The 25,212-nt window shown below is 42.9% G+C and overlaps 1 protein-coding gene and 1 long non-coding RNA gene across 9 annotated transcripts in view; one reads left to right on the top strand and one right to left on the bottom strand.

Moving 5' to 3' along the window:
• The window catches only part of LOC143839869 (uncharacterized), a 109,971-nt gene extending 104,960 nt beyond the window's left edge, over positions 1 to 5,011 (bottom strand). Inside the window, exon 1 of the long non-coding RNA XR_013231918.1 lies at positions 4,595 to 5,011. This is a non-coding gene — a long non-coding RNA (uncharacterized LOC143839869). The remainder of the gene's footprint in view (positions 1 to 4,594) is intronic.
• Positions 1 to 25,212, top strand: part of GRIK1 (glutamate ionotropic receptor kainate type subunit 1) — a 201,555-nt gene that overhangs the window by 147,872 nt on the left and 28,471 nt on the right. For 4 of the 8 annotated variants that reach the window (XM_077342508.1, XM_077342503.1, XM_077342505.1 and 1 more), the window contains exons 8-12: positions 2,437 to 2,544; positions 5,685 to 5,729; positions 8,996 to 9,109; positions 17,006 to 17,209; positions 20,486 to 20,709. In XM_077342508.1, the coding sequence (XP_077198623.1) occupies positions 2,437 to 2,544; positions 5,685 to 5,729; positions 8,996 to 9,109; positions 17,006 to 17,209; positions 20,486 to 20,709 (695 nt within the window). The remainder of the gene's footprint in view (positions 1 to 2,436; positions 2,545 to 5,684; positions 5,730 to 8,995; positions 9,110 to 17,005; positions 17,210 to 20,485; positions 20,710 to 25,212) is intronic. The other 4 variants (XM_077342509.1, XM_077342506.1, XM_077342507.1 and 1 more) reach the window with 2 other exon arrangements.

Raw genomic sequence — 25,212 nt, 5'->3', positions numbered from 1 at the left:
AATAAACCTTGTAATGTTTTGAGCCAGCTTGTGTCTGCTGAATGGTTGCCTGAATTAGTACTATAACCGGGGGGGGGGGGGGAATTACAAAGACAATGTTTGTTAGATTTCAGCACAGGAACTTCCATACACAAAAAGCCTAGTCCAGGATGTAGTCTGCATGGGGCTTTTTACCCACTGCCAGCACGAATAAATCCCTGCCATCTACACTAAATTTGAATTCCACTTTGATTTTGGGCACTTTAAATTTTCCCTCTGCAACATGCATGGCTGATCCAGAATGACCTTACCTTTCCCCCATGATATCCATAAGTGGATATAAACCTCGATAATTCAAAAATCACCATCAGTAAATGTGCAGATCTCTGCTTTTGTGAATTAACTTCCTGCCTTGTGCCTCTAACACTGTGGCAAAGCAGTCTTCCCTGATTGGCCAGGGTGTCAGTTCAAAGACTTCCTGGTTTCTGGTAGCAAGGCTTGTCTAAAAGTGACTGCATTCCAGAAGCCCTAACTTTTCATAGCAGAGATTTATTCCCCCTCCTCTGCTGTCTCCAATCCTCTCCTCCCCACTTCAAGAAAAGAAAGAGACTTGTGCTGCGTTTGGCTCTCCTCCACACTCTGAGCTTTCCCAATCAAGTGCAGAACACTTTCTGTTTCAATTGGAGGGAGGGATAGAGGATGACCCAAGTGCAAATTGATGTGAATTCAGCAAGATTCACAACAGAAAAAACAAAGTAAATGCAGAATCAGCCCTGGTCTCACTCCCACCTTTCTACTTTCTATCTCGGCCTGCTAAAGTTTTATTCCCCAATGAAGCTACATTTCCAAATTAAGGGAAGGAATCTTGATCAGGATTTGAATGTCCTGTTTTCTTTCTTTTTTCTTCTTTTTGTGTATATTTTGGCAGACAGAAGGATGCAGATAAAAGGTTATCCATCCCACATTACAATTTACAAACTGTTTTTAAAACTACTCCAGGCTTTAGAAGCATGTAACATGTGGCTGTTTTTCAATATACAAATGTCCCAAACCAGCCTAACATTGTAAATTTCTAGATAGTATGGCTTGAATAGTGCATGTGTGGAAAAAGAAAGTCAAGAGGAGTTGAAGATTCAATGAGTTTGGAAAATAGTAAGAGAATTCAATGAATGCCTTTGGAAAGGACAGAAACTTCTTCACTCCTGTCATATAGATATTGGGCATGTGAGCATTTACATCTTAAAACACCAGTAAGTTGAGAGTGTTGGGTTCACTAACAGTATTTGCAAAATTCCATCAGTATTCTGGTTTTAAGACAGTATATAATATAATAACATTATTAAGAGCTTCTTGTGGAGCAGAGTGATAAGGCAGCAGACATGCAGTCTGAAGCTCTGACCATGAGGCTGGGAGTTCAATCCCAGCAGCCGGCTCAAGGTTGACTCAGCCTTCCATCCTTCCGAGGTCGGTAAAATGAGTACCCAGCTTGCTGGAGGGTAAACGGTAATGACTGGGGAAGGCACTGGCAAACCACCCCGTATTGAGTCTCCCATGATAACGCTAGAGGGCGTCGCCCCAAGGGTCAGACATGACCTGGTGCTTGCACAGGGGATACCTTTACCTTAATAACATTATTATCACAATATATATATTGATAATGCCACAATGAAGACAGATATGAAAAACGATGACATCTGATAGGGGGAACTGGAATTGGCAATGATTTAGTTTGGTATCTGTCCGAGTTTACTTTTTCATTTTGTCAGGTTTGACTTGGGGTTGAGGGTACATCTGGTTGAGCCAATGTGGTAAAGTCATACTCAGTTATTCTTCTCAGTTTATCTCATAAGGCTCTTATGAGGGGAAAAAGGAAGAAGGGAAGGGCTGGGCACTCTGAGTTCCTTGAAGGAATTATGACAATCTAAATAAACTCTTTCTTTTATTTTTGGTTTGAATACTGTTGCTAGCATCCATGGAGCTATTCAGGGTCAATTTAGCCATTAGACACAGTAGGCACAGTGCTGAGGGTCTGTGATACTGTTAGGGGCCCATGGAAATGTTTTAATTTCTTTTAAGGTCAAAGAAAATGTTTTAATTATTTTTTTCTCACATAAGAAAAAAATGAAAAATGAAATTTTAGGGCTCATGAAAACCTATTACACTTTGCCTAAAACAGGAAAAAGTTGACATATTTAAAGTTATATCAAAATAATTTTTTAATATTGCTATTATAAGGGCGGGAGGGGTCCATGAAGACTAAAGTGCTTGGGACCCATGAAAGTCATAATGCAGCCCTGGAGATACTAATGAAGACTTACCAAATAATATTTCATTATTACATACAGGCAAAGTTTTGATTTTCAAATGAGAGATTTTTATTCTGAGTGCTTGAAAACGCCAATCATGTGGAGCTGAGCCTAAGCATTAAACTAAAGTGAATCCTCTTTTTCTCTCTAGGCCAGATGGGATGGTTTGACCGGGCGCATCACCTTCAACAAAACAGATGGCTTAAGAAAAGATTTTGATTTAGACATTATTAGCCTCAAGGAGGAAGGAACAGAAAAGGTAACCAGTTTGGGACCTCTGTGCTCCTGCTGTGAGTCACACAGTATAGCCAGCAATGTAAAGATTAGTCTTAGAAAAGCTCAGTGAAATAAAGGTACATACTGGGCAAGATCAACCTAGAATTTCTACAGTTCAAGACCATTGAAATGAGTGTGTGTGTGTGTGTGTGTTACACACACACACACACACACAGAGAAAGAGAGATTGGTCCTTCTCATGACGTGTTGAACGTTCAAAAGGCATCCTGCAGAGGTGGTGATAGGGCCAGGGAGTCTCTCCAATGGGGGATGGTACTGCCTGGCTTCTTGAGTCCCCTGCCCACTCTGGATTCAAAGAAAAGTCTGCCTATTTGCTCTAAATGAACAATTTTAGTTTAGATCAACTATATTTAGGGGGTAGAACCAAACATTGATTATCACTTCTATCCAATGATCTTCTATTCACAGTAATCTGGCAACATTATAGCCATCCACCCACTTTGTGACCTCAGTTATCTATGCCTATTAACAACCACCCTCATATGTGAAAGTCTGATCTCATTTGATTAGAGACATGGATATCTGATTTCTATGCTACCTTTTATTGGTGGCACTACTCAGATAACGACCATTTCCACCCAGAGGGGCAAAATGCGAGTGGCCTCCTGCTTGCAAATGCAGATGGTAAATCTTGCATTTGCAGCCCTCCCCAGGGGGAGACTCCTCCCGCGTTTGCCCTCTGCTTCATCATGGCTTTTTGCCTCTCGAGGAGGCTGCAAGGGAAAACAAGCTGAACTTCTCCCTCTGCTCCTTGGCTTGTCAATCACAGCAAGCCACCAATCACAGCACAGCTGTTCTCTCATGGAGTGAAACTCCCTCCCACCAGCACTGAAATTATTATTTTTTTAAAGGTACTTCCACATTGCTATGCAGTAATAGCACAACACAGATGCATTTTTTAAATAAAAATCAACACTGCTGTGTTGCATCCCCCCCTTTTGGGGGGGAATTTGTATTTTGGGGGGGCTTTATTTCTGTCTGGGTGGAATTCTGAGACACTGAACATATAGTCCCTGGAGCCCAAAAAGATATTTTGTGTTAATGGTCGGCTTAAAAACAAGTTGCTCTGATCCTTGTATGATCAGGAGAAGGCTGCTGGATCACCTGCTCCCTCCTCTTTCCCAGATTATTTCCTACTTCCAGGAAACAGAAACAGGGCTGTTTTTGCCTTCCTGAGTGGTGAGAAGGCTGCACATAGTAACTGAAGCCCAAAAAGACATTTTATGTTAACATGATAATGTTTATTAATATTAATATTGTTTTACTCCTCTGCTAATTATCCACGTTTACACACTGCAAAAAATGTATTTCTCAATGTATGGATATGAGTTTTTTGGGTATGAGGGTGCATTACCTATATACAGAGGGATCCCTGTAGGCATACCCTGCATGGTATGTCCGCATGAACATTTGTGAAGCTAAAGTAACTTAACTAAACAAAGGAGTAGACCTGGGCTGAATCTGCACTTACTTTATTTATTCCTGTTGAATTCGGATCGATTTGAGCTCGGGTCTTCCTGATTATTTTTCCCCGATTTGAAACAGAAAGTACTCTGCACTTGATTCGGGGAGGGTGGAGAATTTCTCCTCCATTTGACTGCCGGTGGAGAATCAGCTGGAGGCTCTGTGACTAGGCTCCGCAGGGGGGAGGGGAGCCGGGAGCCGGGAGCCGGCTCCTTGTGTTTTCTTTCCCATTATTCCAATACCAGCCCCCCACTCTGTGACTTACAGGGAATTTGATCCATCTCAGAGGGAAAGCTTGCAGCCGTCCTTTTGAAATAGGAGGCTTGTCTAAATTGTAGGCACTGGAAGGTAAACGCCACCCCCTCCCCTCCCCTCCCTGGGTTTGCAATAACGTTCATTAAAAAAGCAAAACGAAAGCCAGCTAGCCAGCAGCTTCTCAGAGAAGAGGCAAATCCAGAGGGAAACAAATTCCAGAGAGAAACAAAGAGAAACAATACCTCTTGGAAAGAAAGTTTCGTAACCCGAAGCATTTGAACGGACTCCCTTACCAATTGGAGGCTCGGCAGCTTTTAGTTCGGGGAAACGCAAACAGCTGCACGTTTTAGGAATGCGAGTTTTAATTTATCCAGGGTTAAAAGCACTCCAGGAAATCACAAAGAAAAGGTAGGGTCACTCCGGATCAATCATGTCTGTTGCAGAGGGAATATTTAAATCGCCCCAATTCAAAACGGAAATCGCATTCCGTGTAGAAGGCAGGGACTGAATTGACCTGGAAGTGCAATAAAAGCTCCGTGCAGGTTATACCCTGGAGGGGGAAGAATTGGATATGCTGCCCTGGTATGCTGTTCACATGTAATAATGTGTATGCACACTGATGGAGAATGGAAAGTCTTACAGGAGTCCTTATGTTCATGGGTATAACATCTATATGTGGAAAGATCTACTGCATATATCCTTCATTTTGGTTTAGGTAAGGTTTCAAATTAGGCACAACACAAGCTAAATAGTCTGGCATAGGGATGTGATTTTTTTTAATGAGCGCAAGCCTGCAAATCCTGTAAACTGTATAGCTCTTTCAATCTGCTGTTTGTCATATCAAAATAAATAGTCTATCTTTCATAATAACATGCCTGAAAAAGCCAAGATTTCATTTCACTTGAAGAGCAGTTGAAAACTACCCAGAGAAACTGGGTACAACATGAGCCACGCAGCTACTAAAGCTCTCTCAAGTGTTATGATCCCAGCCAATTTATCCTATAATAAGCCTGTTGTTACATTGTGGAACTGGCCTCTTTCTGTACTTCAGGAAAGGAAAGAAAGATGCTGAGACCCAATGCAGGGAATCCATAATGTTTTCCACAAGCAGTCAATGGTTTACTGAAAGAAAGGGACCAGCAGTGAGAAGAGATGAGGCACTGAATTCATTCTAACCTAAGAAAATTTCTTATTTAGATAGATGAAAGGTCAGTACTACTGATTATTAAACACAATAATGTCTCAATCCTGCAATAACTGGCTCAGTAAATCTTTATGTTGTTAAAATGAAAATGCTACAACTGTGTACATCAGAATATATTGTTCTTTCATTTTTAATGAAGAATTGTTTTGTGTTCTTTTCTGTCCTTTTTCTATATTAAGGCTGCTGGTGAAGTTACTAATCATTTATATAAAGTATGGAAGAAGGTTTGTATATAGACAGATGATGAAAGAAACCTTCAGGCTGAGTCTCAAAACAACTCTTCCTTGAGGTTTTGATAAATGGAACTCAAATTGCAGTTTAGTGACAATAATCTGTGTTAGAATGTGTTTTGTTGAGAAGAATAGATCTTTGATTAACCTTTGCATTTTATCTAACCCACTCACTACAGTTCTAGGTTATAAAAGTCATTTGCTCTTGCCCAATTTTCATTTAGCCGTTCCTGTGGAAGAGTTAACTTTAGATATAATCCTGCTATCAGTTATATTCCAAACCCAGTGTGATTTGTGCATATATAACAAGATGCAGAGTTAAACAATAGCGTTTTGCTTGGTAGAATCAGTGCCTTGGATCCTATGTAGATTTTCACAGGTGCAAGTGAAACTATATTCACTGATCCCCTCTCCAATGAGAAACCTCCAGTTCCCCCAAGCTATTCTTGGGGTCCCTCACTGCTCCATTTCAGAGGGTTATTTGGGCAGTCACTGGAAAGGTAAAAATCATCTCGCTTGCATCTGTGAAAATCTACAGAGATACAAGCGTGTTTTGATTTTCATGTGTTTTAGTTTGTGTATATTTTGAAGATATCAGCCTCAGTTTTGTCACTTTTAAAGAAAATGCTGATCACCTATAAACTGTATCTGATGTCAAAGGGCACCAAAATACAGACATATTTTATACACTAACAACTACATAATACAATAGTTGTGGTGATATTTGTCCTCTTTGGGTATAAACACCACATCCCAGTCCTCAACATATGATAGAATATTAGATTCCCAGTATTACATGATGCTTACTTCCATGTAAGTGTAAATTCCCTTTCTTTAAGTGATGTTTGTTTCCATTTAGGTACCCTATGGATATTCTGTGAGAAGGTTATTGGTGAAAGCAATAGGTCTGCAACAGAGCTCACAAACTCTAATCTCCATCAGATAATTTTTGCACATTGATGCTCCCAAATGCAGTCAAATTTTTAAATTCATATATCATGTTCTGTGCAGAACTATTGTGATTCCAGAAAAAGTAGTTTTTATTTGTTTTTACATCTTATATTACATACAAAGCTGACATCAAACTAACATTGTGTACACATCTGACTTTGTTGCTGGGCTTGGGCATATGCTTGCTTCCTACCTATTCCCCACGCATATTTGCATGGATAAATTATTTGGCCTTAAAACATATTCCAATTAGTCATGAATATGGTTAGTCTGGCTAACTCTGGTTAACCAGAGTTAGTGTCTCCTGAGAAACGGATGATAGATGGTTCAATCCAGAGTTTGAATTTTAGTTTGGGGTGGGAGGCCTGATTCCAGTTGTTTGTGCCTATATTGACACTATAGTAACAAGTAAATGGAGGTGGATTTAGACCAGGCTTCCTTCATCATATTCTGCCCTGGAAACAGAGGGTAGGAGCAAGGTATCTGCATATGCTGGAACAAACTGGGTTTGTGCCTGATGTTGACTTAATGTTATGTCTAAATATAGCCACACTATGATTAGTTTAAAGCTTACTATACTAGTATTCTTTCATCACTATGCCTAATTCTTATGTATCTGTATCAATGATAAATAGCTAGATCATTATCAAAACAAGTTCAGAGATTCTTGATTTCTCTTTCTGGGTAATTCAAGTTACATATAATTTAATCCATTCTAATACATTCAGAAAATAAGTTGTATGCTTTGAGCATGTCACTAAACTGCAATAAATCTTCTGTCTTCACCATAGATATGATCTCTTAATCTCATTTTTTTCAATGCCCTTCTAAACTTTCTCATTGCTGTAAGGTTTTTCCTCTAAGGCTAATGTACAGTGTATATATGTTCCATAAATTGTGATTGTGCAGTGCCATTTGTGTGAGAAAACCTTACAATCTCGTTGCCAACAATGTCAAGCACAATTTAAGTGCATTAGGAAACACAATAGTCTATAGGTCTGTGACAGCATACACGCACATAAGCCCCTGGAATTTCCAGTCATAGATTCTCAGAACTAAATAATAGACACAAAGTGAACAGCTAATTTAATCTTTGAACAAACTATTCACTGCTTATTGTTCAGTGTGCCTGGAATATCATTGATATATTTTAAGTTTCTTACTATATGCCTCCATTTATTAACTGTCAAAAGACGATCAGTTCAACAATATGGATTCTAAAATAAATGAAGTACCATAATTCAGGTTTATCCCAGAAAGGTATCATTAAAGTCTAAACATTTTTCTCTAAGCAGTATGCTTTATCCAAAAAGTTGTTAGATGTAAGAGCTGCATGTTGAGTAAAACCAGTAGTCTATCTTGTCAAATGGCATCTAGCCTGCCTAGCAATAGCTCACAACTCCGTCTCCCTCTAACCCCAACCCTATTAGCTGCAACCATTGGTAGTGTAATTTGTTGTTTATGGCTTAAATTGTTATTTGCTCATAGGTTGGTAGTCAAAATGTCTTGCTTGCTCCATCAGCTGAATACCATAGAGATGTGAAACTTTTCATATCACATTGTATCACTTCAAAACAAAGGTCTTCAGAGTTTAAAATCTGAAAGAGCTACTTCAGATAGATTTTATTTTTATACTTTTAACAAATTTTATATTCTACCTTTCTGCACTTATAATGGCCATCAAGGCAGGCAACAAATTTAAACCACATCTTAAAAACCATTCAAACAAGCAACTCCCACATCATCAAAACAATTAAAACCATCATGCAAAGACATAAGAGCAACAACAATTAAAACATGGGCAGGACGAAGGATCACAGAGGGGATAAAAAACAAAACAAACAAAAAAGTCTTCACCCTCTGAAAGAAGATGGTGTATATATCACATTTGGAAATCTGACCAACAGTTTTATCTGACAGGCTTTGAATGCAGTCTCTCTGGAATATAAACTGGAAATTGTCATTAAATAATACAGGTTTATAACTGGCATGTGCTAACATAAGCACTACCTAAAAGATATATTTCACATATATTCAAATAGCTTAAGGAGTAGCAAAGAAATGTAGGCCAAATAAAACTGATCAAACATTCTAGGATATGTTATAGCATATATTACCACAGATTCTATATGTTAAATCCTAGACCCCTTCAATATGTCATACTGGTGGTGTCTGTTCCTGTGATGTGCAGTCTCAACAAATGCGAATTTCTTGTACACAACTGTAATACACATTCATTTATATGAAGCATTATTACCTTAACATCATTAAGAAAAGTGGCAGCCAATTATCTAATTTGTTTTGTGTAGATTGGGGTTTGGAACTCAAACAGTGGCCTTAATATGACAGACAGCAATAAAGACAGATCTACCAATATTACTGATTCGCTGGCGAACCGAACACTCATAGTCACCACTATTTTGGTAAGTTCTGTTAAATTTTGTTATTATCCATCATGGATTGCTTCAGTTATGTTGTTTCACTTACCAAGCAGTCCTAAATAGAATTGTAAATCCTCTCTAGTCTTAAAGCCATGTAATTTTTCTTAGTTCTGCACTGTTAAATCCGCAAACTGGAATTCTGCAATACCGACAACAGGAAGTATGAAAAGTGGTTAATCATCAATATGAGGGAGAGGGAATTGTAAGTTATATTTAAAAACACACTTGATGGCCTAACTATATTCATAGTGCAGACTAAGAAGTGTGCCGCCTAGTAAAGTGGACTGAGAGGAGGCTTTGCTTATTTGCTAATTTAGCATATATAAAGAATGGGTCATATATGAAGGGACCCCTCCATGATCTGCTGAAGATATCTTTTATGTGAAGCTTGTATAGAGGTGCATTTGTTTGCATTGCTTGCATATCGAGAAGTATGCATAGATTCTCAGGGCCAAACCTCCTAGATGTGATGGCATCTCTGGCTCCCACCGATGGACAGCATTGTCATTTTAAAGCCTATCACAGATGTAAGAATTTTAAAAATAAGCCATATTGTATCTGGTCAATGACCCATCCAGTCCAAGATGCCAATGAAGACCTGCAGCACAATGGATGAAGCCATTTTGTTCCCCTCCTCAGATGCTTTTTCAAGTGCTAAAATGGACACCATTTCAGCACTGGAAAGGCATGAGTGAGGAACAAGAGTGCCTTGTCCCAGTGTACTGCAGGTCCAATGAGGATGAGTGGCATATCTAAATGAGCTGTGTTGTGCTTTAAAATGGCAGTGATGTCTCTGGGCTTGACCCAGGGATGCTGTAGCATCTAGTTTGGCTCACTGTTCCTCTGATCAGGAAAAGTACTGACAAATCACAGGATTAAAGACTGCAACAGACTATCTTTAGGGAGGTCTCAGTTTACACTAGAGGAGTCTTTACACAATTGCAATTCAGCAGCGGCCCTGCACCCTCCCCAATTGTACTATGTTTAGATTCATCCACGGTGCTTTAGCAAACTATTCATTTTTGAGTTTTTGAGCCATTCCACGTCAGGTCATTCCTTTTTGAGCTTTTGAGCAGGACTATACATATACCTTATTCCAGATATTTTTAGTCAATTTCACTGCTTATACAGAGGAACTCTGATGAAATATAGAAAAAAAACTCAATCTGTGTATTGCTGGCTATACAGATTATATAGAGGTGTCTTGAAGAAACGTTCTTCATACAGTAGTCTGCTTTAATATGCTTTATTTAGTCAGCTTTGATATTCTTCAATATCAGTCTGCAGTCGTAATGTGGCAAGCAGCTAGTTCAGATTTTTTTCATTAATACTTCTTCAGAAACTACAACAAATGTGAAATATGTGAAAGCAGTATTTTGGTGAAAAGAAAGAAGAAGAGCTAGGCTAGCTCCATCTAGCTTTTGTCTTCACAAGACGTTTTGGAGATATCCGCATCAACTAAGTCAGCCTTTCTCAACCCCTGAAACTTTTTCCAGGCTTCAAGAAAACCCAGAAGTGATATCAGCAGTCCACACCTCTTTGCCATGCCCCAGAAGTCACATGTCATCATAAGTGACATTCCTAGACACTTCCACCAAATGTGGTTTGGTTTTGTGTGATATTAGGCTCCGCTGCTCTCTGTGAGAGCCTCTCCCTGCCACCAATGCAGTTGAGTTATATGTGATATTAGGCTCCGCTGCTCTCTGCGAGAGCCTCTCCCTGCCACCAATGCAGTTGAGTTTTGTGTGATATTAGGGTCCGCTGCTCTCTGCGAGAGCCTCTCCCTGCCACCAATGCAGTTGAGTTATATGTGATATTAGGCTCCGCTGCTCTCTGCGAGAGCCTCTCCCTGCCACCAATGCAGTTGAGTTTTGTGTGATATTAGGGTCCGCTGCTCTCTGCGAGAGCCTCTCCCTGCCACCAATGCAGTTGAGTAATATGTGATATTAGGGTCCGCTGCTCTCTGCGAGAGCCTCTCGATGCCACCAATGCAGTTGAGTTTTGTGTGATATTAGGGTCCGCTGCTCTCTGCGAGAGCCTCTCCCTGCCACCAATGCAGTTGAGTAATATGTGATATTAGGCTCCGCTGCTCTCTGCGAGAGCCTCTCCCTGCCACCAATGCAGTTGAGTAATATGTGATATTAGGCTCCGCTGCTCTCTGCGAGAGCCTCTCCCTGCCACCAATGCAGTTGAGTAATATGTGATATTAGGCTCCGCTGCTCTCTGCGAGAGCCTCTCCCTGCCACCAATGCAGTTGAGTTTTGTGTGATATTAGGGTCCGCTGCTCTCTGCGAGAGCCTCTCCCTGCCACCAATGCAGTTGAGTTATATGTGATATTAGGCTCCGCTGCTCTCTGCGAGAGCCTCTCCCTGCCACCAATGCAGTTGAGTTTTGTGTGATATTAGGGTCCGCTGCTCTCTGCGAGAGCCTCTCCCTGCCACCAATGCAGTTGAGTTTTGTGTGATATTAGGGTCCGCTGCTCTCTGCGAGAGCCTCTCCCTGCCACCAATGCAGTTGAGTTATATGTGATATTAGGGTCCGCTGCTCTCTGCGAGAGCCTCTCCCTGCCACCAATGCAGTTGAGTAATATGTGATATTAGGCTCCGCTGCTCTCTGCGAGAGCCTCTCCCTGCCACCAATGCAGTTGAGTAATATGTGATATTAGGCTCCGCTGCTCTCTGCGAGAGCCTCTCCCTGCCACCAATGCAGTTGAGTAATATGTGATATTAGGGTCCGCTGCTCTCTGCGAGAGCCTCTCCCTGCCACCAATGCAGTTGAGTTTTGTGTGATATTAGGGTCCGCTGCTCTCTGCGAGAGCCTCTCCCTGCCACCAATGCAGTTGAGTTTTGTGTGATATTAGGGTCCGCTGCTCTCTGCGAGAGCCTCTCCCTGCCACCAATGCAGTTGAGTTATATGTGATATTAGGCTCCGCTGCTCTCTGCGAGAGCCTCTCCCTGCCACCAATGCAGTTGAGTAATATGTGATATTAGGCTCCGCTGCTCTCTGCGAGAGCCTCTCCCTGCCACCAATGCAGTTGAGTTATATGTGATATTAGGCTCCGCTGCTCTCTGCGAGAGCCTCTCCCTGCCACCAATGCAGTTGAGTAATATGTGATATTAGGCTCCGCTGCTCTCTGCGAGAGCCTCTCCCTGCCACCAATGCAGTTGAGTAATATGTGATATTAGGCTCCGCTGCTCTCTGCGAGAGCCTCTCCCTGCCACCAATGCAGTTGAGTAATATGTGATATTAGGCTCCGCTGCTCTCTGCGAGAGCCTCTCCCTGCCACCAATGCAGTTGAGTAATATGTGATATTAGGCTCCGCTGCTCTCTGCGAGAGCCTCTCCCTGCCACCAATGCAGTTGAGTAATATGTGATATTAGGCTCCGCTGCTCTCTGCGAGAGCCTCTCCCTGCCACCAATGCAGTTGAGTTATATGTGATATTAGGCTCCGCTGCTCTCTGCGAGAGCCTCTCCCTGCCACCAATGCAGTTGAGTAATATGTGATATTAGGCTCCGCTGCTCTCTGCGAGAGCCTCTCCCTGCCACCAATGCAGTTGAGTAATATGTGATATTAGGCTCCGCTGCTCTCTGCGAGAGCCTCTCCCTGCCACCAATGCAGTTGAGTAATATGTGATATTAGGCTCCGCTGCTCTCTGCGAGAGCCTCTCCCTGCCACCAATGCAGTTGAGTAATATGTGATATTAGGCTCCGCTGCTCTCTGCGAGAGCCTCTCCCTGCCACCAATGCAGTTGAGTAATATGTGATATTAGGCTCCGCTGCTCTCTGCGAGAGCCTCTCCCTGCCACCAATGCAGTTGAGTAATATGTGATATTAGGCTCCGCTGCTCTCTGCGAGAGCCTCTCCCTGCCACCAATGCAGTTGAGTAATATGTGATATTAGGCTCCGCTGCTCTCTGCGAGAGCCTCTCCCTGCCACCAATGCAGTTGAGTAATATGTGATATTAGGCTCCGCTGCTCTCTGCGAGAGCCTCTCCCTGCCACCAATGCAGTTGAGTAATATGTGATATTAGGCTCCGCTGCTCTCTGCGAGAGCCTCTCCCTGCCACCAATGCAGTTGAGTAATATGTGATATTAGGCTCCGCTGCTCTCTGCGAGAGCCTCTCCCTGCCACCAATGCAGTTGAGTAATATGTGATATTAGGCTCCGCTGCTCTCTGCGAGAGCCTCTCCCTGCCACCAATGCAGTTGAGTTTTGTGTGATATTAGGGTCCGCTGCTCTCTGCGAGAGCCTCTCCCTGCCACCAATGCAGTTGAGTAATATGTGATATTAGGCTCCGCTGCTCTCTGCGAGAGCCTCTCCCTGCCACCAATGCAGTTGAGTTTTGTGTGATATTAGGGTCCGCTGCTCTCTGCGAGAGCCTCTCCCTGCCACCAATGCAGTTGAGTTATATGTGATATTAGGGTCCGCTGCTCTCTGCGAGAGCCTCTCCCTGCCACCAATGCAGTTGAGTTTTGTGTGATATTAGGGTCCGCTGCTCTCTGCGAGAGCCTCTCCCTGCCACCAATGCAGTTGAGTTTTGTGTGATATTAGGGTCCGCTGCTCTCTGCGAGAGCCTCTCCCTGCCACCAATGCAGTTGAGTAAAGGTAAAGGTATCCCCTGTGCAAGCACCGAGTCATGTCTGACCCTTGGGGTGACGCCCTCTAGCGTTTTCATGGCAGACTCAATACGGGGTGGTTTGCCAGTGCCTTCCCCAGTCATGACCATTTACCCCCCAGCAAGCTGGGTACTCATTTTACCGACCTCGGAAGGATGGAAGGCTGAGTCAACCTTGAGCCGGCTGCTGGGATTGAACTCCCAGCCTTATGGGCAAAGCTTTCAGACGGCTGCCTTACCACTCTGCGCCACAAGAGGCTCTTATGCAGTTGAGTAATATGTGATATTAGGCTCCGCTGCTCTCTGCGAGAGCCTCTCCCTGCCACCAATGCAGTTGAGTTTTGTGTGATATTAGGGTCCGCTGCTCTCTGCGAGAGCCTCTCCCTGCCACCAATGCAGTTGAGTTATATGTGATATTAGGGTCCGCTGCTCTCTGCGAGAGCCTCTCCCTGCCACCAATGCAGTTGAGTTATATGTGATATTAGGCTCCGCTGCTCTCTGCGAGCGCCTCTCCCTGCCACCAATGCAGTTGAGTTTTGTGTGATATTAGGCTCCGCTGCTCTCTGCCAGAGCCTCTCCCTGCCACCAATGCAGTTGAGTTTTGTGTGATATTAGGGTCCGCTGCTCTCTGCGAGAGCCTCTCCCTGCCACCAATGCAGTTGAGTTTTGTGTGATATTAGGCTCCGCTGCTCTCTGCCAGAGCCTCTCCCTGCCACCAATGCAGTTGAGTTTTGTGTGATATTAGGCTCCGCTGCTCTCTGCCAGAGCCTCTCCCTGCCACCAATGCAGTTGAGTTATATGTGATTTTAGGCTCCGCTGCTCTCTGCGAGAGCCTCTCCCTGCCACCAATGCAGTTGAGTAATATGTGATATTAGGCTCCGCTGCTCTCTGCGAGAGCCTCTCCCTGCCACCAATGCAGTTGAGTTTTGTGTGATATTAGGGTCCGCTGCTCTCTGCGAGAGCCTCTCCCTGCCACCAATGCAGTTGAGTTATATGTGATATTAGGGTCCGCTGCTCTCTGCGAGAGCCTCTCCCTGCCACCAATGCAGTTGAGTTATATGTGATATTAGGCTCCGCTGCTCTCTGCGAGCGCCTCTCCCTGCCACCAATGCAGTTGAGTTTTGTGTGATATTAGGCTCCGCTGCTCTCTGCCAGAGCCTCTCCCTGCCACCAATGCAGTTGAGTTTTGTGTGATATTAGGGTCCGCTGCTCTCTGCGAGAGCCTCTCCCTGCCACCAATGCAGTTGAGTTTTGTGTGATATTAGGCTCCGCTGCTCTCTGCCAGAGCCTCTCCCTGCCACCAATGCAGTTGAGTTTTGTGTGATATTAGGCTCCGCTGCTCTCTGCCAGAGCCTCTCCCTGCCACCAATGCAGTTGAGTTTTGTGTGATATTAGGCTCCGCTGCTCTCTGCCAGAGCCTCTCCCTGCCACCAATGCAGTTGAGTTATATGTGATTTTAGGCTCCGCTGCTCTCTGCGAGAGCCTCTCCCTGCCACCAATGCAGTTGAGTAATATGTGATATTAGGCTCCGCTGCTCTCTGCGAGAGCCTCTCCCTGCCACCAATGCAGTTGAGTTATATGTGATATTAGGCTCCGCTGCTCTCTGCGAGAGCCTCTCCCTGCCACCAATGCAGTTGAGTTATATGTGATTTTAGGCTCCGCTGCTCTCTGCCAGAGCCTCTCCCTGCCACCAATGCAGTTGAGTTATATGTGATATTAGGCTCCGCTGCTCTCTGCCAGAGCCTCTCCCTGCCACCAATGCAGTTGAGTTATATGTGATATTAGGCTCCGCTGCTCTCTGCGAGAGCCTCTCCCTGCCACCAATGCAGTTGAGTTATATGTGATTTTAGGCTCCGCTGCTCTCTGCCAGAGCCTCTCCCTGCCACCAATGCAGTTGAGTAATATGTGATATTAGGCTCCGCTGCTCTCTGCCAGAGCCTCTCCCTGCCACCAATGCAGTTGAGTTATATGTGATATTAGGCTCCGCTGCTCTCTGCGAGAGCCTCTCCCTGCCACCAATGCAGTTGAGTTATATGTGATTTTAGGCTCCGCTGCTCTCTGCGAGAGCCTCTCCCTGCCACCAATGCAATTGAGTAATATGTGATATTAGGCTCCGCTGCTCTCTGCGAGAGCCTCTCCCTGCCACCAATGCAGTTGAGTTTTGTGTGATATTAGGCTCCGCTGCTCTCTGCGAGAGCCTCTCCCTGCCACCAATGCAGTTGAGTAATATGTGATATTAGGCTCCGCTGCTCTCTGCGAGAGCCTCTCCCTGCCACCAATGCAGTTGAGTTATATGTGATATTAGGCTCCGCTGCTCTCTGCGAGCGCCTCTCCCTGCCACCAATGCAGTTGAGTTATATGTGATATTAGGCTCCGCTGCTCTCTGCGAGAGCCTCTCCCTGCCACCAATGCAGTTGAGTTATATGTGATATTAGGCTCCGCTGCTCTCTGCGAGCGCCTCTCCCTGCCACCAATGCAGTTGAGTTATATGTGATATTAGGCTCCGCTGCTCTCTGCGAGAGCCTCTCCCTGCCACCAATGCAGTTGAGTTATATGTGATATTAGGCTCCGCTGCTCTCTGCGAGAGCCTCTCCCTGCCACCAATGCAGTTGAGTTTTGTGTGATATTAGGCTCCGCTGCTCTCTGCGAGAGCCTCTCCCTGCCACCAATGCAGTTGAGTTTTGTGTGATATTAGGCTCCGCTGCTCTCTGCGAGAGCCTCTCCCTGCCACCAATGCAGTTGAGTTTTGTGTGATATTAGGCTCCGCTGCTCTCTGCGAGAGCCTCTCCCTGCCACCAATGCAGTTGAGTTATATGTGATTTTAGGCTCCGCTGCTCTCTGTGAGAGCCTCTCCCTGCCACCAATGCAGTTGAGTAATATGTGATATTAGGCTCCGCTGCTCTCTGCGAGAGCCTCTCCCTGCCACCAATGCAGTTGAGTTTTGTGTGATATTAGGCTCCGCTGCTCTCTGCGAGAGCCTCTCCCTGCCACCAATGCAGTTGAGTTACATCCTAAATATGAGCCCAATAGCACCTTTAAAAGATTTATTCAAAATGTGAGCTTTCGAGTGCATGCACTCTGTTAAAGATACCTGAAAGTTTTGTGATTTTATAATCTCCAGTCTCCTTATAGAGACGTGAGTCCAACTGTACTTTTCAAACTAAGCATCAGTACAATTTTAGCAGACAATTTGTCTTTCCTTGTGATTTATTAAGATGAAATACAAAAGTCATAATCCTAAATATCTGCTTTCTTTTCATATAGGAAGATCCCTATGTCATGTACAAGAAATCTGATAAACCCCTTTATGGAAATGACAGATTTGAAGGGTACTGTCTGGATTTGTTGAAGGAGCTGTCAAATATTTTAGGATTCATTTATGAAGTGAAGTTAGTTTCTGATGGTAAATATGGAGCACAGAATGATAAAGGAGAATGGAATGGGATGGTCAAAGAACTCATAGATCATGTAAGATTAAACTATTTTTATTCTACTGCAATAATTTAATGCAATTATTTGTTTGCTTTGGTTGGTTGTTTAGACATAATTCTTCCAATATGCCTAGTCAGTGAAAATAGAATTTTTAAGCAGAAAAACTATTTACATTTAAAAAAAATACAAAGGACTAAAATTCACCTTATAATAAGATAGCTAGAATATATTCCCATAGAGCCAAAGGGAAAGCCCAATTTCTGGTCTTAGCCAAGTAGACTACCTGTGATAGATGAATATGTATTTAGAGACATTACATCTATATCTTCTCTTCTAAGGAGAAGTTAAAGACACCACCTCATGCTTGAAATGTACATTTAAATATCTCACTTGAAAAACTATGCTAGGAGAAGACAGTTTAGGGAACTAGGGAGAATTAGAAAAAACAAATGGGAACCTGCAAGGACATGCACGAGGCATCTCATTTCTCCCTCCCCCATTATTTACTGTATCAGTTTCCTAAAAGCTCCCATACCCTCTCCCCTTTTCCAGCTTCCTTCTTTCCTTCTAGGGTTGACAACTTCCAGATGGGACTTGGGGATATCTTGGGATCTACATAAATCTCCTAGCTACAGAACTCCTAGCTAAGTTCCCTTAGGGTTGCCAGCTCCCAGTTGGGAAATTCCTGAAGATTTCAGGAGAGGAGTGAAGACTTGGCACAGCAAGGTTTGAAGAGGAAAGAAACTTCAGCAGTATATAATGCCATAGAATTCACTTTCCACAACAGCCATTTTCTCCATGGGAACTTACTTTGGTCATCAAATGAGCAGCTGTAATTCTGGGTGATCTCCACCCCTCATTAGGGCACAGCAACCATAGTTACTCTGAAGGAAATGGCTGCTTTGGAGGGTGAGGTCTGTGGCATTAAATCCTCCTGATGCCCTTCCACTTCTTAAATCTCACCCTCCCCAGGCCACAGCCCCAAATTTCCAGGAATTTCCTAAACTGGAGTTGGCAATCCTATCTACTTCCCACTGCAGGCCATTGGAGGCCCTAATGCAGGCCAGGACTGGTAGGGAGCTGGACTGGCAGCAATGCCATATGTAAGTGGGGATTATGCTGCCATGCTGCTGCCATCTCAGCCTTTCCTCTCTGTGCATAATCGGTCCCAGACACTGCTGCCAGGCCTGAAATTGCCAGAGGGCGGACTCTGTGGCATTATATCCAGCTGAATCCCCTGCTCTCCCCAAACATTGCCCTCCTCAGGCTACACTACAAAATATTCAGAAATTTCCCAAACTTGAGCTGGCAATTCCAGTTAGGCCTGGCCCTAGTGAGTTCTCCCTCAAAGTCCAAAATAGGCCTGGAAAGAGCCTGCCTAATTCACTGAAACACAGCCGGAAATGTTGCCATTGTCTAGCAATAGCTACTGAATGAATCTCATTATTAAACCTGCAGACTTTATCATTTTTAGATATTTTAAAGCCCCTACTGTATTTTGTTTAGATTTCGCAATCCTTTTCTGCAAAATTTGGGCCCTTTGCAGGTTTGTAAAAAGGTCTGTCTTGCCCATTTACAGTTCCAGTCCCCAGATTTAAGTATCCAAAGATTTCACACTTCATTACTAGAAAAAAAGATTCCCCACTCTTACACAACATGATGTTGCATTTGCATAAAGGAACAGGAAAATTTCTGCTGATTCCTCGCAGATTGCCTATTGGCTGGTAGGTGGCTAGTTTGGAGAAGGATGACACAACACAGTTCGTTGGCAAAACATTTCCACAGCTTTTATTAACACTCAACCACAATACCACAACACATAGGGTTGGGGCAACAAGGGTATGAGTCTAAACTAGCAGTCTGCTGACTGCACAACATGCTTCACCCCAAAAGGAGCCCATCAAAACCCCGCTGGGTTACGGGTCTCCTCCTCCTGCAAACGAGGGAGACAGCCCATGTGGAGGGCCAAAGGGCACAAACCTCCTTGGTTACCTCCAGGGCCATCTGGTCATGAACGAGCTCACAAGCCTACCCCACTGGGTCCGCATGTGGCTCATTACCACCACCCCCATTAGGGGGCCCCATTCCCCGCAGGGATGCTGATCGCCCACCGGCTCTCATGCAACTAGACTCATGCTCTTGTGCACATACTGCTGTGACAAATGAAACAAGAACCCAGTTAACAAAGGGAGGGTGGGTAGCTTGCCTGTGCTCCGGCGAAAGAGGCAGGGAGGGAACAGGCAAATGTCCTAAACAGACGCTCAAGATCCCGCAGCTACAGCCGCCTCTGCCGCTCTCCTCTCCCACCCCCCACACAGCCAAAAAGCAGCATGGGTAAGTCCGTAGTGCTCATTCTGATCCCAAGGGAACAGATGAAAGCAAACAAAGGCAGATTTCTGCTCTGTGATCTGTCTGTTAACAGTTCATAGAATCCAACCCATAATCTTAGGTTTCAGTGTATTTAATTATTTAAGACTTTTTCTTGGGCCCTCACGATGACCCATTATGCACGGGGGTTTTAGCGCACTTTCGGGGTGGAATGGCGGCGACTAAAATCACCGATAACGCATGGTGCTGGCTGCAACCGGCTGCAGCTTTGGTGCATGCCACCAAAAAAGCTGCGGAAGAAAGCGCAGCTTCCGGGTGACCGGGGCACAACCAGAAGTGGCTCCGGGATCGCCGCGTGCATAATCGGTTACTCTGGGTTTTGCCGCCGTCACGCCCCGCCCCATACATAACCGGTGTGCGTCGCGTCTTCCCCCTCTGCGTTTTCCATGTGACCCGAAATCGCCGTTTCGGCGGCCGTGCATAATGGGCAGATGGCAAGCAATATTAAAAAACAACTTGTAAACTGTACAACTATAAAACAACAATTAAAACATAAATTGGAAGGATGCTTAGTTACAGAACTGTGGTTGCCAGGCCAGGCCATGCCTCTCAACCAAAATTCTGTTATTACACATCCTTCCTATTTATGACACGGGGGGCATGGGGCAAAGACATGGGAAAGTGGCCACTAGTAATGCCATGGTCACTTATACCCACAAGCAAGACTAGGGCCACAAGCAAGACTAGGTTGTGACATAACTCAGATGATAGATACACCTGAAGCATAGCTCAGGACCCTGAAGCATACAGGACTTTAAAGGTTAATGCCATTAGCTTGGGTTGATCCTGGAAGCAAACTGGAAGCCAATATAGAAATAAAAAGACTGTCCCTGAAACCATGTCGCTGTTCTTGAGAAATTGGAAGCATAAACTGTATATAAATGATAGTTAATGAAAATATTTATTTCCACCTTGTGTTTCCAGAAAGCTGACCTGGCAGTTGCTCCTCTCACAATTACCTATGTAAGAGAGAAAGTAATTGATTTTTCAAAGCCCTTCATGACGCTGGGAATCAGTATTTTGTACCGGAAGCCCAATGGCACAAACCCTGGTGTTTTCTCCTTTCTAAACCCTCTTTCTCCTGATATTTGGATGTATGTCCTCCTAGCCTGCCTTGGAGTCAGTTGTGTGCTTTTTGTAATTGCAAGGTGAGTTCAAAGGTCATATCTATCAACACACCAGATTAATTATTTCTTTGCTTAATGTTTTATACTGGTCATGCAAGTTATTCTTGTTCCAGAAATAAAACTGAAATTATATTCTGATTACAATCCTGTGCTATAATATTATGATATACAGAGAATTATTATTATGAATACAGATATTTATGCTAATAAAAGGCTACTGACTGACTGACTGACTGACTGACTGACTACTGAATACAGATAAAAGGTAAGAGCATGTATCAAGTACCTGTGGCTCCTTCAGTTTAGGAGATAATCACCATACTAAGAAAAGATGCTCTAGAATACTGTTAGCGTGTTTTATGGTTAAAGATACATTTTCTTAGTAATGAGTAATATCCAAAGTAATGGGAACACTATAACAATGATTGTTTGTATTGTCAACATTTAATTAAATGTATATTAAATGCCCTTGAACACATATAATAAAAATGCTTATCTGGACCTCTCCACTTCATATTGTCCTCTTTACTGAGGTCAGTTTCCTGTATTATGAGCCCTTCTGTGCCAGGGTACAAATACCGGATGCCCTTGTTTAATTCAAATTTGTCTTTATTCAGTTGCTCACATACTACAATAAGTGCTATAACTCAAGTTTTGCTTAAATGCCAGAATGGTACAGCTGAGAACCTAAAGGCATGACTATGACCAGGGTCTACATGTTTGTTTGTTTGTTTCTATTCCACCCTTTCCCCGAGGCTCAGGGCAGTTTACACAAAACGTAAAGATAATACAGGGCAATTCATAACATCACATCATCAGAAATATCAAAAACAACAATATCAGTGGATTCCGTAATTCAAAACAACAAGAATTACAACATTTCCCAATAACAACATTAATGTTATGTGAGAAGCTGGATATTCAGTGAGTTGTATTATAGTCAGCTCTGTAGCCAGGATTTTTTTTGTTAGAGGAGCAGTCTTTTTGGTAAGGGAAAGTATGGTGGAGAGCAGCCCATTATATTTATCCTTGCAGAACATACAGCATATACCATTTGCCCTGCAATTCAAAGAATCTTGCAGTGCTTGCATGGCTAGGGGTCAAGTTTACCCACAGAAACCTAAGACCAGCTCTCTGGGAAGCCAGGGCTGAATCTGCACGGAGCTTTTATTCCAATTGCAGGTTCATAGAATCATCTGTTCCCTCCTCATAAAACAGTAAGGGGTGTTGGGGTGGGCTCAGTCCAGGATGGGGGGGGCAACAATTGGCCACATGGCCCTGGACTGACAAGTGGAGGGGCCAATTGGAAGGCGCGAAGTGCCTTCCGATTGGCCCCTCACAAGGACAGACCAGAGTTCCAGGGCAATCAGGAGACATTGCTGCCAGTCTGCCCCTGACCACCGCAGGGAGAGGAGGTCAGAAGGGTCAGAACAAATTATACTTTTTAAGCATGTAAAAGTGTGTGCTTCTGTTTCATAAACCAAAACAAAAGAACAATTTAAACAACATCTCTTAAACAATTATTCTATTTAGTTTTTGAGTGACAAAGAAAGAGATTGACAGACAGGTGGTAAAATAATGCTGCAGTTTCCACGAGGATCTTAAACAATTCTGAAATGTGTGCAGTCATAAATTCTCAAGCTAGGCTCTCTGTACTATGAATAATAGATCTGGTTGTCATAGATCATGATTGTATACATTGCCATCATAGTCATATTCCCCCCCACCTCCGGTGTAATGAACCAGCAATGAAACTGTCTTCATTTGTGTCCAAGAGGAAGATGAAGTTAAAATAAGTAGCTTACAACTGCTTCTTTTCCCTGTAAGGTCTGGACTCTTCAATGCCATCACTTAACCTGTAGCTCTGAAGCAGATGTTAATTTCCAAAGGTTTATGTATCCATTGAGCTGTAATGGGTGACTTATAGGCTCGTCAGTTTTCTGTTCTGCCAAAGCTTAAGTGCTTTCAGACTGTGAATAATTTGCTTGGTGTAGCTTTTCTTAACTTGAAGCTGAAATGATATGAAAAACTTCACCAGTTAATTTCTGTGAGGCAAAGCAGTCTTAAAGGCACAGTATACTTATTTTAGGGCAAGTGATGTATACTTATTTAACGCTTTTATTCTGTTTTAACCAAATGGAACAGTGTAATCATTTCTCCAAAGTAATTCTCATTTTCCATTTTGGTTTGGTAGCAGTGCCACTATAAATGAAAAGGTCATTTATTTTTAATTGTGGGAGTTAAAATATTCAGGAGTTTTTAAATGAGCCTTAGTTACTGTTTCCATAGCATGAACGATTTTTGTTTGTTTTGTTTAAAGAAATAAATCACTTTTAGCAATTTATTTACTGAAATTTTGTGGAAAAAATATTTTGCATTAATATAAATTACCATTAGTAATCCTAAAAACTTTATGTCTGATTTTAAAATATGATATCTGTGCAATAACATTTTTTATTCGCAAACAATGCAGTATATCTCTGATGTGATTTTTAAAAATTAAATGTGTCGTCAGTGGGACTGATGAGGTTTTAGAAAGTATATCAGTGATTTCCTAAAGAACCTAATGAATGTGACTCAACTGAAAGTCTTTAGACATCTTGCCTTTAACATTTGCAAAAATATATTTCTATCTATTGGACCATCTATTGGACCATCTATCTATGGACCATCAAAGTTTGTGACACAGCGTGCTTCATTTCTGGATCCTGACTGGAGAGTTTCTCCATAAATCTAGTCTAGTAACCTGCACTAACATTCAATTCAATTAAACTCTGCCTTTGAGCCCTGAACTCTGAGCAGAAAATGTAATGCTGTTGCCTACAGTCTCAACATAGTTTCACTATGACATATTCTTGATGCTTCCCAAAAGAATTATGTATGCATGACTTTGTGCCTGATCACAGCCATTGACTTTTGTGGATCTAGGATATAATCCAGTTTGATTTGTCTCTTTCACAGCAGCTCCTTCATAATGTGGTAAAAGCCTCAGGCTCACACTGAGGTGAAGGTGAATTGGATTAGGTGTTGAGTGTTGATTGCTTGCAATCGTTCAGGCTTGTTTATTGTCCCTTATTCTTTATTTTTAATTTGTTAATGTTTATCTTCATTATATAACAGTGAATGCTGTGCATTTTGTAAGCTACACTGTTTCCATGGGTTTGTACCTTAAAGGAAATAAAAACTGAAGTAGTGAACTTTCCAAGAACAATGCAGAGGTGATCTAAAGGAAACAGCAGATTAATTTGGGCAGTTTTATTAATTCAGTTTTAGCTCTAGTCAAAATGAGTTTGACTCCAGAACCAAGGTCCAATCAATGAGATTTACCAAATGCATCACCTTCCTCCTGTAGATCAGCTCCAGTGCTTTCTGGGAATGCAACAGAGTTATAAAGTATTCTATAATATAGTAGTGACCACATGCTTACAATTCTGATAGCGCTTCCCATTATCTTTTGCATAAATATTAAATGTGAAACATAATCAAGAGATTAAATGTCAGTTACCTTGTTCAGATATAGCCAGGAGCAATCAAGACTGGTCAAAATCTTTAACTCTGATTTCATTGGCAGCTACAATTTGGGGTTGGGCTTTTTTTGAGAGGTTGGCTTACAATCTGCTGGGCAGAAACATTTCTTAAGAGTAAAATCCTTGATATATCCAGGAGATACTATTAGAATATTTTTGCTTAAAGTTGAAAGACAGTTGAATGGTTTGAACGCAATGCTAAGTCATGGTATTACATGAACCAGTTCTGTGTTTGTGTGAATCTCTGCCTGCATCCTCTAAGTCAATCAATGACTTCTGCATCAGCACAAAAATAACTTACCTTTATATTTTGTGCTTGCCCAGTAAGCTGGATTTGCAAGCCATGGTTTGTGCATAGTTTTCAATACCAGCCTGGAGGGAAAGTTTAAGTCATAGTTTTCTGGTTCAGCTGTAACAGCAACCTGTTCTGTGCACTCAATGAGAAGCTTGTTATTATAATAAGGGCCTGTTCGAATAGCACCAGACCATATTTTCATATTGTATTTGAATCATGCCATAGCCTGCCAAAAAGCCCCCAAGACTCATCTAAAGGGGGCCATTGCCGCTGTGGGGGAGCAATGCCGACAGGGACCTGGCTGGTGAGAGAGAACTCCCAGTGTGTGTGTTGGCATGGCAACAGGGGGTGTGGCTGAGCTAGGTGTCAGTTAAACGGATGGCCTGACATTGCTCAGCCTCTTTTTCCCCATCAAAAAGGCAAATTTCTCTTCCCATGCTTCCCACGCTCAATGTTGAATAAAGGCTGTGGTCAAATATTTTATGCCAAATTATGGTTGTCAGTGTCCTCATTAGGCGGTCAATATCCCCCTGCAAGGCAAACATTATTCTTGTGCACATGTATGGGAATTGCACAAGAGCTGGAAAAAGGAAATGGTGGGCCTAGATAGGAACAAATCTCACCTCAAAATATATTTGCTAATGAATTGATTTCATTAAAATTAAAGAATGGCAGAGGGGGGGGCAACAAAGTAACATTCTA

This window comes from Paroedura picta, chromosome 6, assembly GCF_049243985.1.
Source record: "Paroedura picta isolate Pp20150507F chromosome 6, Ppicta_v3.0, whole genome shotgun sequence".
Classification (NCBI taxonomy): Eukaryota; Metazoa; Chordata; class Lepidosauria; order Squamata; family Gekkonidae; genus Paroedura; species Paroedura picta.
The sequence above is the reverse complement of the archived record's forward strand: the minus strand, read 5'-3'. Positions and strand labels throughout refer to the sequence as shown.